The sequence below is a fragment of the Strongylocentrotus purpuratus genome, unplaced genomic scaffold, assembly GCF_000002235.5.
Source record: "Strongylocentrotus purpuratus isolate Spur 01 unplaced genomic scaffold, Spur_5.0 spur5_scaffold_21, whole genome shotgun sequence".
NCBI classification, from domain to species: Eukaryota; Metazoa; Echinodermata; class Echinoidea; order Camarodonta; family Strongylocentrotidae; genus Strongylocentrotus; species Strongylocentrotus purpuratus.
In genome coordinates, this window is record NW_022145607.1 from 2119181 (window position 1) to 2135212 (window position 16032).

Genomic DNA, 16032 nt, shown 5'->3' on the forward strand with positions numbered 1-16032 from the left:
AAATAATGAATCATTCTCACCTCGACTTCAATGATCTTCATATTGTGCCCCATCCCAAATGAAATTTCTATTTTGTCTCGTTCTTTTCATTCTTGCATTCGTCGCCACTGATATTTTTTTTAATTTGCCCCCCCCCCCCCATCAGTAACATTTTCAATACAGGGACCCCTTCCAATATTGACATTTCCATAGCCTCTATTACCCTCCCTCCCCCATCCACACCCCAATTACCTATGCTTCCATCATTTTGGCATTGACTTATTCTTTATTTAACCCCCCCCCCCTCATCTTTATTGTAAACCATTTTTATATTATATTTATACATTAGTCTTGTCCACTCTCTTGTTACATTTCCGCTTTCTCTCTCATTGGGAAAGATGGTTAAATCTATCTCGCTGATGCCAGATATAAACAAACATCAAATGGTCGAACACCATACTCAATTCTACACAAGACTGCATCAGCCCCCATCTCACCTCAGTCATAGAGCATTATCATTACAGAGTGCCTACATCATCATAATCACCAGCATCATCACATATATTTCACAAAATAAGAAAATGAAAAGAACAGAATTAAGCAGTATTAACTAATTTATTAACATCTATGAACTCATTTATCAACATATTTTGTTTCTATAAAGATCTTTTTAAATCCAAAATGACATCAACAAAAGGATGACAAAAGGATGGGGGAGGGGGGGGGGGGTGCTGTCTCTTGAATTCAAATTTTTCAGTTGTAAAAGTTTACTGTAGATTTTGAGGAAAAAAAATCAATAATATCAACATGCTATTTTATCATGTAAAGCACAGGTATATACTGAGTTTTTTGAGTACTTTATCTTACATTGGACATTATTGTTGCTTTTACTACTACCTGTATTATCATTATTATTACTGCTATTATCATGATCATTGTCATTATTGTTACTATTTGTAATATTGTTATTATTATGTTATTAATTATATTACTACAGTATTACTATCGAACTACATCATTTTATCCCCCCCCCCCTTCAATTTACTATCCAGTTCAGCATCCCTAATATATTTGTCAGAACTTGACTTAAGATTAAATATAAAAAAACTATGTTTCATGTACACGCATTTAAAAGAACAAATGATTACTTTCATGATCCTCGATATATCTTCTTCTTCTTCTTCTGGTAATCTTCAAAAGGCGTTGTAGCCTATCATGAAGATGAATTAATACTAAAGATTACAAGTGGTGTGAGGAAGATAGATTGTTTCTAAGTGGGATAAGGAGAGTAGATGCCTCAGAAGTAGTCCCTGGCAGTTCTCTGGACTGTCAGCATGCACTATATTTGCTGGAAGTAAGTTCCATTAACTTTGGGACAGAGTGTTGGGCAAATACAAACTTGTCTATGTCGCTTCTGGCTTGGTGCAACTGGAGGGTCATGTCATGGTACTTCCTGCTCGTGATTTGTTAAAGCCCGTCTGTACTAGTTTGGTCTGGGGGATTAGACCACCCTGCAAGGTCACTTACAGGTGGTTATCCCATCAAATCAGCTCTCAATTAATATAAGAAAAAGAGGATCATGGGGGACCAACAGGCACCGATTAGGCATTGTTTGCTATATAGAGGGCGCAAGTAGCTATAAGTAGTGCAGTGGGAAAATTTTCAAGGGAGAGCGGAGAGACCATCGACTATCTTGTGCACCATTCCCAGTCTTCTTGCAGAGTGCCTTGTAGTTGTAGATATAGTAGGCAACTAAAGGTGCTGATCATCTCAGTCAAACTGCTGGTTCACTTGTGGTCCCCATTGTGAAGTAGCGTCCTGGACATCTGAGATGTTGTAGGGATCCCAGACACAGGAACAGTTCTCAAGATGAGGGTGGACTAGGGACTTTTACAAAAGAAGCCTGGGTATCCAACCTTCTGCAAGGGACAACCTGCATAATAAAAACAAAAACAGAGGAGAAATCAAATAAGATTAAAACTGCTGCATTACATTGGATTTTCAAAAATAGATCTAGTACCTTCCGACTTTGTTTAGGTCTTGCATTTTAATTTTATTAAAAAATGATAAACTTATGTCTATCTGATAGGGCCTTTTTTGAAAAGAAGAGTAAAGGTTTAGATGTATTTCCAATTATTTTAAAAGTAATTTCCATTTATTTTAAGTTATTATTTGCTAGACTTTTGTGAACAAAAGTTTGTTAGATATAATGTAATATTTAGGAAAAAATGCCTTTGAGTACGTCTTTTAATATGCTGAGAGAATAAACTGTAGCAACACCATAGTTTGTCACCTAAATAAAAAGCTAGAGAATAAATGAGAATAACAAGATATAATGTAACACAAGATGACAGTTCCCCAAATCTTTGTATATAGTCCAAGTCGAGTGCGGTGTTCGCATGGGCTTAGATTATACAGCCTGAATATTTTCGAACTTCATACAAACATACCTTGCCAGAGTTCAACTTAGGTGTCCTGTTCTTGATTAGATCTACACCATAACATTTGATGATCAGGTCCTGGTGCTCTTTGTTGCACTTCTGTGATCATTATCTGCTTCTTTGTTCCATAGGATCTACAATTTAAAGAAAACATAAACTTAGTAAGGTTCATGCTAATATCAAATGCATGCATTAGTTATCAGTTTATAACTTTGTTCATGTCCTTTAATAAAGAAAGAAATATCCATATCATATGTAGGGTTGGATCCAGAATTCTCACCAACATAAAACTAAAAGGGGTGGCATAAAATCCTGAAAATAAACTAATTATTTCAAACAAGGCACAATGACATGAGTAAGAGCAAAATCTGGGAAAGAGGGGGGGGGGGGGGGGGGGGGGGGGGAGGAGACACCTTTTTTCTTTTGTTTTTGTTGTTGATGGTAGATCTAGCCTAGTAGTAGATCTAGATCTACATTCAAACTAAGCTGAATCTGGACCTGGATCACAATAATGACACATGTGCACGACTAGTCTGGTCTAGTGGAGCAAAAAACGACACTAGACCCATGGCTATGGAATTCTTTGCTATGGCATAACACAAGCTATAGATCTAGATCTATTGCCTATTTTTAGTATTATTAGTAGGTGGCTCTAGACCTAGATCTAGACCCGTCCCTAGACCTAGACCTACATGTACGCAACATCTGAAAAAGGGCACAGAATGATTGTGCCACCCCCCCCCCCCCCCCCCCTCCATAACTTCCACATCATTTATTTAATCCACCTACACCAGGCATTTATTTAGTCTTTCATTATTAGAATGCATTAGGCCTAGAATCTAGCCCTAGATCTAGGCCTATACTAGATGCGGGGTTAAATGCTGTTTAGATCTATATTTAAGTGCTAGATCTAGTAGATCTAGACTAGATGTAGATCTAGGCCTAGCCTACAGGTAGGCTCTGCTTAGGCTTCTCTTTCGTTCGCTAGCCTCTGATTTGGGTAGGGTCGGCTAAAGAGAGGAGCCGACCCTACCCAAATCAGGGCTAACGAACAAAAGAGAGAGAAAATTCAGGCCAGACTATGCTATGAATACTAGCCTAGCCCTAGGCTTTACAGTAATACACTGTAAGTTATAGCCGCGCCAGCTCAGGAAACGCAGTCGCTTCTTGGTGGAGTGTTACAGCGGCTAGAACCGGCGGATTGAAGATCATAAACCGCTCGACGAGATCTCATCGGCTTGGTCTAGCAATGAGCCATTTGCGCAGTCTCCAACAGGTCCACATCTACGACCGATTACTATCGGAAATCAAGCTATGAACTGAACTTAAAATTATGAGATGTGCTCTAATGAAATAACCTACGGTAAAATCCTGATTGTTTCTGAAAATACTACCGTCGATGACTTAAATTAGAGTTCATTTAATCAGTTAATATTCTTTGGTCAGAAGAAAGAAAAGAGGATGGGGTAGGGGGTTAACCGGGTAATACGTTGTGACAATGCGGAGAGCCGCTCACTGCAATGACGAACACAAACAATCATTTCAGAGACCGTCACACAAAATGGATCTTTACTTACTTTTCTTGATATCATAGGGTATCACTTCGATGCCAATGTTCGCCTGAAGATTTTCTGCTTCACTGAGATGTAATTGACAAACTTCTATTATAATAGAAATTCACTTAAAAGAAAAATGTTTCATTGTTCGTAATTGAATAACTTGAAAGTTGCAGTTCATACAACCGCCATTTTCGTGCTCAAATCGTAGGGAATTCTGGGAATGCAAAAAATGTTTTATGCATGACCTAATACATAAAACATTTTGTCGATGGCCAATCAACAAACAGTAGTTGGCGTATTTTTTACGTCATTGCTCATGAATATTCATTGACCCTCCAAAACCGTCGTTCAAATCGGACAAAAACCCCCATAATGCATCCAATGCAAAACCTATGAAAATGTCAAAGGTCACGATTTTAGTTGGCCTCTAGTCCTCCTACGGAGGACATACTGTGTATGATCGAATCTCTTGATAAAGAGTTTATTATTTTCAATTTCATCTCTTTAGACTCGATTTCAACCGCGACAACGATTACTGAATATTGTAGGATCGCATATGCTTCCAATATGTTCATTTGAACCAAATTTATGACCCCATACCAACATTTTGTATTACCTTTAAAAATCTGACTTGCTCTAAAACTATACAACCAAAAATTGTTTTAACCACAGGTTTTTACCAGTAATAAGCTAAAGATTACACTTCATACAAAATAAACTATCTGGCATTTAATGGTTCGCTTTTGTAGATCCACTGGGACTGAAGTCCCTCGAGCATAGATTAGCAAAAACAATTGAATAAATGACATCTATAACATGCTGGGGCAGTGGCGAATCCAGGGGGGAGGGGGAGGGGAGGGCTGCCGGGCCCCTGAGAAAAAAAAAACGTGTAAAAACACGTTAATTTTACCTTTTTGGGGAGTTGGTCCCCCTCACCCCCCCACCCCCCCCCCCCCCCCCCCCGCCCACTCAGCGCATTTTCGGCCGGCGCGATTTTCAAATTTTCGGGAGCATCAAGACAAAAAATTGGACCCCCACCCCTAAGAAATCCTAGATCCGCGCCTGTGCTGGGGGATGAGGAGATTCGTAGTCTGAGATCAAAGACTCAGTTTTATTGTTTGCTCCATTGCCGTTTTATGGGTAGAATATAGATAGCTCTTTGTCAACTGTGAAATATTTTCATGCTCGCTTACATAGCTGACCCTCAATATCTCGAAATGTTCATCTACCTGGTAAAAGCTTTAATGATTTTCATGACTGCTAACTCGCTAACCTGTAGCAGGTTTCTTCAATGTGTATGTTGTGTGTCAATATCAGGCGCGTACGCAGGGGGCTGGGGGGGGGGGGGGGGGGGGGGGTATTAATCCCCCTTTTTTAGGTGTGTGTTTTGGAGGAACCCCCCTTTTTGTGTGTGTGCTAAAGGGTGACAACTAAAAAGTGACCCCCCCCCCCCCCTACTGAACGAAAAATCGGTTGGCATAATTTTCCAGTTTCGGGGACACCCCCCCCCCCCCAAAAAAAAAAATAAAATAAAAATAAAATAAAAAAATAAATAAATAAATAATAATAATAAATAAATAAATAAATAAATTTAAAAAAAAATAATGATGAATAAAAAAAATAAATAAATATGTGCTCTAGGTCAGTGAGGAACGGACTGAGAAGGAAGAGCAAGATGGTGAAGAAGAAGCAGAAGAAGAAGAAAAAGAAGAAGAAGAAGAAGAAGAAGAAGAAGAAGAAGAAGAAGAAGAAGAAGAATGAGGGGTGCACGAACAGGGGAATCAGACGAACTACATGAGGGAGGGAAGGAGCTAACATGGTCAAAGAACAATTAATAAAAAAGTACAAGAAGGGAGAAGGAAAGGCAAAAAGGGAAAGCTTATATTAATAACCTGACGAAAAGGGAAAATGAGTGAAAAGAAGAAGACGGAAAAAGGACCGAATCAGATATATGAATAATGATCAATAACTATGCTAGCTTAGAAAGTACGATATTATATTTTACATAATATATGTACACATTTGTAAGTTTGAGTGTGACAACTGAATCCATTCAGTTGAATGGTTGTTTCAATACATGTCGGTTAGTCTTAGGACAAGCGTTTGATTTGCAGGAGTTATTGTTGGTGGGAGATACAAAGCCTTTTATTAAATCTGTACATCAATGCTCTATATTGTTCTTCGAACAGGAATTTCGTAGCTCTACGACCGCCCTTTTCCTTCTGAGAGTTTGCACTCGATTGTACTCAACTACAAAACCAGGATAGCGCCATCTTCAGCTCAGGATAGGGAAGTAGAGGTCGCAAAGTTAGTAGATACTCATACAATAAAATCTAAAATCAGTCAAGTTCTGGAATCCTACCACTACTACTTCCACAGCCACTACTTACACGACGAAAACCACGACCATCACCACCAATATCACCACCGTTGTCACCACCACCACCACCACCACAACAATCACCACCACACCGACAACAGTCACCACCATTACATATTTTCTCTTATTTTCTCTTTTTTTCTCTTTTTTAAAACCTGCTTTCTTTCATCTCACTAGCATAGCCTATAATTCTTTCTAAGACAATATACCATTTGTTGGTCCAATTCCAGAACTAAAGAAATTGATTTTTCTTCTGATCTATAACTCTCAATCAGGGGCGGATCTAGGGGGGGGGGGGGGAAGGGGCCGGGAGGGGCCCCCTCCCCTGGCAAAAAAAAAAGTTTTAAAAAATAAGATGGTAATTAATTGTTGTTACTCAAATGGGGGGGGGGGGGGTGTTGTTATGAATAGAGCTCCCCGCCTCCTCTCCCCCCTCCGCTTATTCTGCCGGTCGGCTGTCATCTCATGAATTGGGCCCCCTCCCTAGCCGACGGCTGGATCCACCCCTGCTCTCAATATCTATATAGTTCCTATCTCAATGTTTATGCCGCTTACCAAGATTTAGCCATTCCCACATCATTTTGCTTTAGCTTGTGTCTAAAGCATTTTTTTTTCTGTACCAATTAAATTCAAGAAATTTAAAACAAATAAGTTCAAAGCTAATGAATATTAACATTAAAACCTTGAGGAATCTAATTTTGTTTTTATACTACACCAATCCTATATGATTTTTACATTGCAAATAATTCAGATTCCAAAGTAATCGTGGCGTGGCGTGCATGGGTCCTCGTACTCTCTTTAAAAAAAAGAGAGTGAATTTTCACTCTATTTTCACTTTCTTGGGAGTGACGTCCGTGATCAGTCTTGTTTAGGAGTGAAAATCGATTGATTTTAGAGTGCTCTCTAGGAAGAAAAGAGTGAATGTTCACTCTATTTTCACCACATTTTCACTCTCCAGAGGAGTGACGTCCGTGATCACTCGATTTTTTTAGAGAGTAGACAGAAATAACCGTCTGATTGGGTCATTTCTTTAATAAAATTGACATTTGTTGACATTCCTATAATCGGAGGTCTAGTGGAGCCAGACGTAGTCTCAATGGAACGACCGACGATTAGAGAGACTGAAGTTTTCGGTCTAGGGTCCTCGCAGCCATTGAGGGATGTCGCTAAAATTGTATTTTTATATTGCAAATATGCATTATCGTTATAACCATTCTTTTTCGTTTATTAGCTCGGTTGCCTTCGTAAAATGTCACGTCCATTGAGACCCCCTCGCCCGTTCCCCGTTTTTGAGTCGCTGCCCATATAGCTTGCTTCATGTCCTAACCGTGATGAAAACCTATCTCCCTACCCCCCCCCCCCCCCCCTCTCTCTCTCTCTCTCTCTCTCTTTCTACTTTATCTTCAACCATACCCCCTCTCAGCCCCTCTGGGCCCTAGCTCTCTCTCTCTCTCTCTCTCACGGCGTCGCGGGCCATCTTAAACCATACCCCTCCTCTCTCTCTCTCTCTCTCTCTCTCTCTCTCTCTCTCTATCTCTTTCTCCCCATCTTCAACCATACCCCCCCCCCCTCTCAGTCTCTTTTCAACCGTGACGCCCCCTCTGGGCCCTATATAGCTCTCTCTCACTTTGTCGCGGGCCCTCTTAAACCATACCACTATCCCCCCCCCCTCTCTCTCCCTCTTTCTCCCCATCTTCAACCATACCCCCCCCCCCCCTTCTCAGTCTCTTTTCAACCGTGACGCACCCTCTGGGCCCCTAGCTCTCTCTCTCTCTCTCTCTCTCTCTCTCTCTCTCTATCTCTCTCTTTCTTGTTGATCTTTCTGCATGCCCCCCCCCCCCCCACCGCTCACATGTATACTTATATGCCATAAGGGTTGGCCAACAATGTTTTCTTTGAGCGGAACATAACTATATTATGTAGGCCTATACCACAGATCGTTAATCTTTTAAAGTCATGATTTGATATGAAAATTTCCACGAAAGTAATCACCTCACATGAACTAACACTTAAATGAGCTCTGGTTCAAGTTAGTTCCTCTTTTCTCGTGCTCTTTACATTATGTTTATCGTTTCATTGCATATTTTTGTGATATAATCATTCTTGTATTATGTTTTGTATGAGAAATAAAATCATTTGAATCATTTATAATGTTCTATGTCCAAAAAAATAAAATCCCGATAAATAAATACTTTAGGCTGTGTCTTTCCAGTTTTCCATACATCTAAAATTTCCAATTCATAGCGGGATGGGGGAGGGGGGGGGGGGGGGGGGCTGCAGCCATCGTGGAGCATTTTGAAAACGCTACGTATCATGTATATGGGCCAATAAAGGGCAATGCTTGTGTGAGGTGTCCAACTAATCTAATCCTATTTTAGCACTGAGGTGCCTGGACTTTGAGGAAAATTGTGAACTAAATTATCATGGGAAAATCATACAAATCATTAGACCCTTGGTATATCTACATGTAAATTTATATATTTATATAAATAATATGTTGTATACATTTTTTTGGCGTAGTTAAAAGTGCTGCTAGCACTGACAATATCTTATACATGTATAGAGTTTATAGTTTTACTTAAGTTTTTTGTTGTTGTTGTTCAGTTTTTGTTGAAATCTTGCTTTCAATTTATCGTGTGTTGTTTGCTGCCAAAGAACCTTTCTTTAGTAAGATACATGTATGTTTTTCTTTCTTTCAATGTTTTTGTTGTAAAATATCTTTGTACCATTTATCTGTATTTCTTCCATGACCCAGGTGAGGCTGTTTAAGAAAGATAACAAACCTTTCAAACCTTTCAATACAGTCCTTCTTCCTAATCATTTTTGTATGGTGAGTTTAGTCGTAGATTTTTATTGGGGATTTTCTTTTAACATTTACACATGTCATGTATTTCTAAAAGCTCATATTCCTTATCTTACATAGCGTAATAATTTCAAAACAATCGTTTTAATCTACTGATAAGTTTACAACATTCAAATTTTTAAAGATGCATACAATCACATAACGTGAAATACATTTTCATATATAAAATAGCATTTTAAAATTGCTTTAATTTCTCAATAACATCCATTATTTACTATAACATTTCTCAAGATTTTTATTTTTCTAGAATAGTCCTTTCGTCGATTTTGTTTGCATGACATTTTAACCATGAATTAAGACGTCCCGCCTGTCCCTACCCCTCTACCCACCCTTCCCTCTAAATAATTAGGAGAATCGATGTGAAGAGACCTTGAAAGGGTCGATACCAATGATCTACTCCCCCGGTCTACATCCCCACACTCGCTCCCGGGCAACAGGTGGATTTACCCTCTATTGTTTACGCATAGTGCATAGCAACAGTAAACGCTCATTGCTTTCGTGTATACTGACCGCAGCTCTCTGTGCTTGCTGAAGTAAACAATATTGAAACCTTAAATAAATCAGTAGAAATATCACGTTCATTATCTTAGGAATCATCCAGAAATTCTTCAATTTGTTGGATTACATTGGACCTCGTACCGGGATCGGTTGTTTTTGTCTAAGAACTCCTGGAATTACCTTCATCATACTCTAAAGACGCCCGGAAGTGATTTACTTCGGGCGGTTCGCGATCAGAGTTTTAGCCGGGGCTGTGGGCCTAGGTACAGGTTCGCATGGGCCCTGGAGACGGCGCAAGGCAAGGTCAAATTCAACGCCCACATAACGCAAAAGCATTGACCGGACTAATTAACATCATTCAAGAAATCAGAGGTTAAGTTCTAATCTAAAGGCCGACTTCCAGTGAAGGAAACAACAAGAAAGCTTGGATATGGCAGTTCATGTCACAACAGAAATTGGAAGAGTTGGACGCAAAGGTAAACTAAACCTCTAAAAAGTCTAATTTCTATACCATACTGATTTCTTTATTAACAAAAAAATCTAAAGTGAGAGATTGAATTTGAATCTTAGGTTAAGTAACTTACACTTGCAGAGTCCTGTAACATACTTTTGTTTTTTCAAAGCTTAAACCTTTTGATACTTACATGTAAGTTAAGTTCCAGTCTGCCAAACAAGTACACTGTGGTGTAGACCAAGCATCTAGACCAAGAACTAGATAGTTTATTCCTCAGCACTACATCCTGACTTATGGATCGATCCTGCTGAGTATCATCATAGAAGTAGAAGTAGAAGAAGTAGACATTAAACTTTGAAACTGCAAAGTTATAGCTTAGAGTTAGAAAAGTCAGATTGCTGAAGTTTGCATAATTTGTGCTATAGTAATTATTACATAACTCAATCATCACTTTTTTACCGTTGTTTGCATGTTGTTTGTCGCGTAATCCAGGCACAGTAGCCCATGCAAGTGCATCGATTCACAGGAACCTGTTTTATTTTGTTTTAATTATTAATATTACAGTGTACATTGTATTTTAAGATCATTTGATCATTTGATTTGCAAGATATTTCATTAGCAGTCAAATATTGTAACCAAAATGTGCCTGGTTTCCATCAAGTAGTTACTCAGGTTCCTGAAAATTGTTGATGAAACTGTTAGTTCATGCAATTATGTATCATCTTTTCTCTATGCAGAAAGGGAGAGGAGACATTACAATGAGCGTAGAGGTTATGAAGAGGAAGAAGCAAGAGGCAGAAGATACCTAGACCCCGGGTATGGAGACCAACCTGAATGGAATCCACATGCAACAAGAAAAGATGTCAAATATACAGAGTAAGTAGAAAACAGATATCTTTTGTGGTAACTTTACAATTTGTTACTGACATGTTTATGATTGAGTATTTCTACACTTTAGTTGTATTACCGGTAGTGATTATCACAAATTTTGAAATGAATTTCCTTTGAGTCTTTCAGCATGAACTCTTATTTACAAAGTATGTGGAGGATATAATCCATTCCTCTTTCCTTTTCAAGATTCAAATGATTTTTTTTTTAATTTCTCATGCAAAACATAAAACAATGAATAACAGTGAAACAACAAATATAATAGTAATAGCACCAGAAAAGAGAAACTAACTAGAAGCAGAGCTTGTTGAAGTATTAGTTCCTCAGATGCTGTTTTACAATATATCTTGAACAAAGTATACTTAGAAAATCAATGAAAAATCAAAATATGTAGCAAAGAAATTATTAACTTTGGGGAAAAATAATTGAGCTCAATATCTCTTTCATTGCTGAACCCCTAGCTAAACACAATGGGTAAATACTATGTCTCCTAATTGAATATTTGTTAAAGCTTTGAGGTTATTCTTGCCTTTTGATGGCTCGTTTATACAAGAAAGTATACTGACCGGTCAGGTTTTATAATTGCTTTGATTGCTTGACCAACAGCCATGGTCTTGACTGGAGCTCAAGAGCAAGGTTCATCCCTCCTCCAAAGGCCTACACAGGAGAGTATCCAGAGGAGGTTACACTACCAAAGCTACGTTGCTTTCCACGTAAGAATCTAGCTAGCTAGCTTTCCATTTTCATGCACTTACTTATATTTTTGATAGTGAATCTTACATTTACTGTCACTTCAGTCTTTGATAAGCATAGTGCTGTTAACTTTTGCTGATTATTTGTTTGTGATGATAGCTAAAAATGTAAAAATCACAAAATTATATATATGATATGAGTTTGCTTTTTAAATGCTTATAGTTGTATCTTGAAAGTTTGTGAGTTCTTCGTCATTACGCACAGCGAGTTGGTTAGGGTTACAGTACAATTTATATTTGTACCAAGAAAGTGTTTGGATGACAGCTTTTGCTAATTATTTGGGTCATGTTTGAATTCAGTTTATGTTTATCAAATAGATCTATCGTGAATGTGAATGGGTTGGGTTTCTAAGAACTCTTTTAATCCTCAGTCCTTGTAGTAATCTATGTCTTGGGTTTATCAAAAATAACATTATTTCCCTTTCTTTTTCTTCAGATAAAAATTCCTCTGTGACGTCAAGAGCAGAATGGACAGCGTACCCCGAGGGTTTTCATATCGGAAGGAGATCCAAGTTTGTGAAGAAAGAGGAACTAAAGCACATAGCAAGTACTACATCAAAAGCAGAAATCACACATTCTATGATGCTGGGCAAGAATAGAAAATGTAAGATGTTCATCAATTATATTTTTATGAATTTTGTTTCCAGTTCAAAAGCAAAGTGATAACTTAATACTACCCACCATTTTGTTTTCTTGTTTAAAGTTCCTTCAATGGAACAAGTGAAATAGAAATGAAGTACTGAAAAATAACATTGCACAGATGTGTTGGTAAACAAACTTTCTGAAGAAAAAAAAAGGAAAAAATCTGTTTGAAGCATGTCATAATCACTATGAACATGACGGACAAAGAAAGGGGACAAAATATACAGTTCCTCATTCTTCCCTCAACAATTGTTATGGTAGACAAAGGAATTACATCCCTTCACTGCTATTATGTAAAAATGTGTAGAATAGGTGAATATGCATGTGACACCTGTTCTACAGATTTTTATATAATAGCAGTGAAGGGATGTTCCTTTGTCTACCATAGCAATTGTTGAGGGTAGAATGAGAAACTGTATATTTTGTCTGCTTTCTTTGTCCATCATGTTCATAGTGGATGTATTCCAACATTTGCAGATGAAACAATATACAATGCAAGAAATAGATCCTTTTGCATAAATTGCTACCTATAGAAATGTTAAAATATATTGTGATAAAAATATGTTTTGAAATATACTACAGTGTATGATGATGCTGTAGGGACATATTGTCAATCATATTGACAATCTTATTCTTCATGAACCCTTTGTTACAGTGACCTCTGTATGGGAGAGAAGGGGTGAATTTCCTGCTGCCTCAGGGGGAGATAAGAGCTACCAAGCCCCAGAGTATTCCTCAAACTTCCACCATTTTGGTTCCACAAGGCCAGTTGTAACTTTTGGGTAAGTTTCAATTACATGTAGCATTGATACCATTGTCTACTCATGCCATGTTGTGAATGTATGAATATGTAAATGTCAGAATGTACATGTATATTGATAATGCTTTTGTAGTTGTGTCATTGAAATTACAACTGATATGAATTATGAAAGTATAATCTTAATAATTCCAAACACTAGTACTAGAATCTTTAAATTCTTTCAATGTACAGGATTGTATCATTCTATAGTAAAATATCTTTGAAAAAATACATAAATGACATTGTGTAAGATGGAGAATAAGCTTTAATTTGACCTTTTGAGAAGGGGGGGGGGGGGTTGGTGGTGAGTGGTGATAGGGAAAGTCAGGGTTAACAAGCATTTTAGAGTATTAGAGTGATATCCAACATAGTATGCTAACATCTTGTATCAACAATTCTTAATACTTTACAGTGGCACAATCAAATTAAGACCGGACACGTTTGTTCCACTCCAGGAGCTCCCAACAGAATACTGGTGAGTAATATTCTTTTTCTCTGGTGATATGTAAAATATTGTGCAACATTTACTATGAGGAAATAATTTGATTCTCTAATTTTCTCTTCAAGAGAAATAGAAATTATGGAATTAGTAGCTGGAAATTGGATCTTAATCCAAATTGCATTTTTGACAGTTTGTGGTATGACTAATGTGAGACAAACTGGAATAGGATCTACAGTTCAAGAGGGATTGTAGAGCTGAGATGATGAAAAGGAAATATGAAAGAAGAGCTGGGGTTTTGTGATCTCAAAAAGTAAATAGGAGGGGGAAAATTGTTGAAAAAAAAAGGCAACGGTTCAGAAGTACATGTACATGTATGTACAGCAGCAATGATTAAGGATAGAAAATTCAAAGATACAGAAAAAAAAATTTCTCCAGGATTTTATATTTAAAATTTATTATTCATCTGTTTATTTCTTTGCACAGTGAACCTTTTAATTCGAAGGAGAGGAGAAGGAAATACACAACTGAAGTAGATTCTGTGATGAATCTTAACAACTGGAAACCTGCACCACAACTCGTTGCACTTTCCTTCTGAATTGAAGGAAGGAAATCATTGGACCGTTACAATGATGAATGGCTGTACCAATCCAGAGAGTCCCCCTGTCTTGTTAATGTTAATATCATGTGTGATGTGTAAAAAGTTCATAACTTGGCAACAGTGTTGCTTATTGTTGTGATTTTAACAAGTGTGTGTTGTACGTAACAAAGCATATTATGCTAGGGATGAACACCAAAGTATATCTGACATTCTTCTTGTAAGAAAATTTATCATAAAATGCAGAGATTTTCTAGTATTATTATGTGTGCCATTCAGAAAAGGTGTGGTAAATAGCCTTAAAAGACAATCGCTTATGATTTAGAAAATAAGAATATCCTACCCCTTCTCATTTCATTGTGCTGTGCTCATTTGTCTAAGTTGTGCACCATCTGAATTGGCCTTCTGTACTATTCAATTGTACTATTCACGGGCAATTAGATGTGTGTAAAGTCTGTTATCAAATTAAATCCTTTCATGTTACACTAATATCCCAATGTTTTGTGGAATGTTGTAAATGAAGGAGTCAGAAAGACGATTACACTATCTGTTCTTTTAACTGCTATGAAAATGCAAAATTGCTGTTTTTACCATGTTAGCAGCTTGGCCCTCAAAGTTTTTCATTTTTGATATCTTGCATTTTAAAAAAGCTGCATTTCCCTACATGATCTTATACACTGTGGTGCAGATATTTTTCCTGTGCATTGTATTTATCCTACCTTTCCATGTGGCCTTTTGCTCTAAAATGTTACAAAACATATGGCTTTAGGGTTAGTGTTTAATCACAAATACAAATGCAAGAGACTCTTGCTCACACATTTAAAATGCCTACATGTAGGTCAATACAGAATTACAGACACTCATTTTTTAAATTTCATTACTCTGAAATATTTCATTACAAATTAGAAGCCTCATTATTACAAACTGATAATAGGCAGTGAGCTGAAATAATTACAAATGACAATCAGTAATATTTAGAAAAGACTTGTCATATTTATTGCTATTCTAATTTCCTCTATTAAACACTGATATTTACATAAGTTGTAAACAAGGCATATCCTTATACATCATGTCCAATAAATTTCCGTCATTGTATTTTTGTATTAAATGAAATCCATTTTTATTTTGAGTATGAAATATAAATGCTTTTTTGATTTACATTGTTCAATACATGTAACTTATACATGTACTGATTGATTAGACAATAACTATCAGAGATTTAGTTTTGTAGGTTACAATAAGTCATCTTGTATTTTCTATTTTTATATTTTTACACTGAAATGTAATATGTTTTTAGATTAGACTTAATATTTCAATAGTACTAACTCTGCCTTACCAATCAACTCTTATTTTATACATCTGTCATGATTTCACATCACTATAACTTCTTTTTTATACCTTGTACATATACACCATGTAGGTATTATAAGTTATGCTACAATAACACGTCAGTGTCACTTTTTACTTGTAAATATTCTTTACTGGACAAAACATTCTTTTGTTTATTACAATAAATATGTTTGAAATGTATAAAACTCTATGTACATTGTGTTTTCTTCAATATGGCTAATATCTCCTCTTTTCTCTCTACGAGTTTGACCTTTAAACAATGCTGTTTTCTCTGTACAAAACAGCAAATGGGAGGCGACAAACATGAAGACATGAATAGTTTTTACTTGACCAAGCATCTCTACACAATAGCCCAAACAGCAAGACTTGCAAAGAGTTCATTTTTAAATC

General features: G+C 37.1%; 1 protein-coding gene and 1 long non-coding RNA gene across 2 annotated transcripts; one reads left to right on the forward strand and one right to left on the reverse strand.

Moving 5' to 3' along the window:
* Positions 1 to 1601: 1601 nt before the first annotated feature.
* On the reverse strand, positions 1602 to 4047 carry LOC115928308. Its single transcript, XR_004066010.1, has 3 exons — positions 3998 to 4047; positions 2430 to 2554; positions 1602 to 1912 (listed from the first exon to the last, which is right to left on the reverse strand). It is a non-coding gene; the product is annotated as an uncharacterized LOC115928308 (long non-coding RNA).
* A 5648-nt stretch (positions 4048 to 9695) lies between these two features.
* On the forward strand, positions 9696 to 15827 carry LOC115918946 (spermatogenesis-associated serine-rich protein 1-like). The gene is made up of 7 exons (XM_030995327.1): positions 9696 to 10196; positions 10912 to 11050; positions 11669 to 11775; positions 12251 to 12418; positions 13112 to 13238; positions 13668 to 13730; positions 14181 to 15827. The coding sequence occupies exons 1-7, from the start codon at positions 10151 to 10153 to the stop codon at positions 14290 to 14292; spliced, it is 762 nt and encodes a 253-aa protein (XP_030851187.1). The 5' UTR covers positions 9696 to 10150; the 3' UTR covers positions 14293 to 15827.
* The last annotated feature ends 205 nt before the right edge of the window (positions 15828 to 16032 follow it).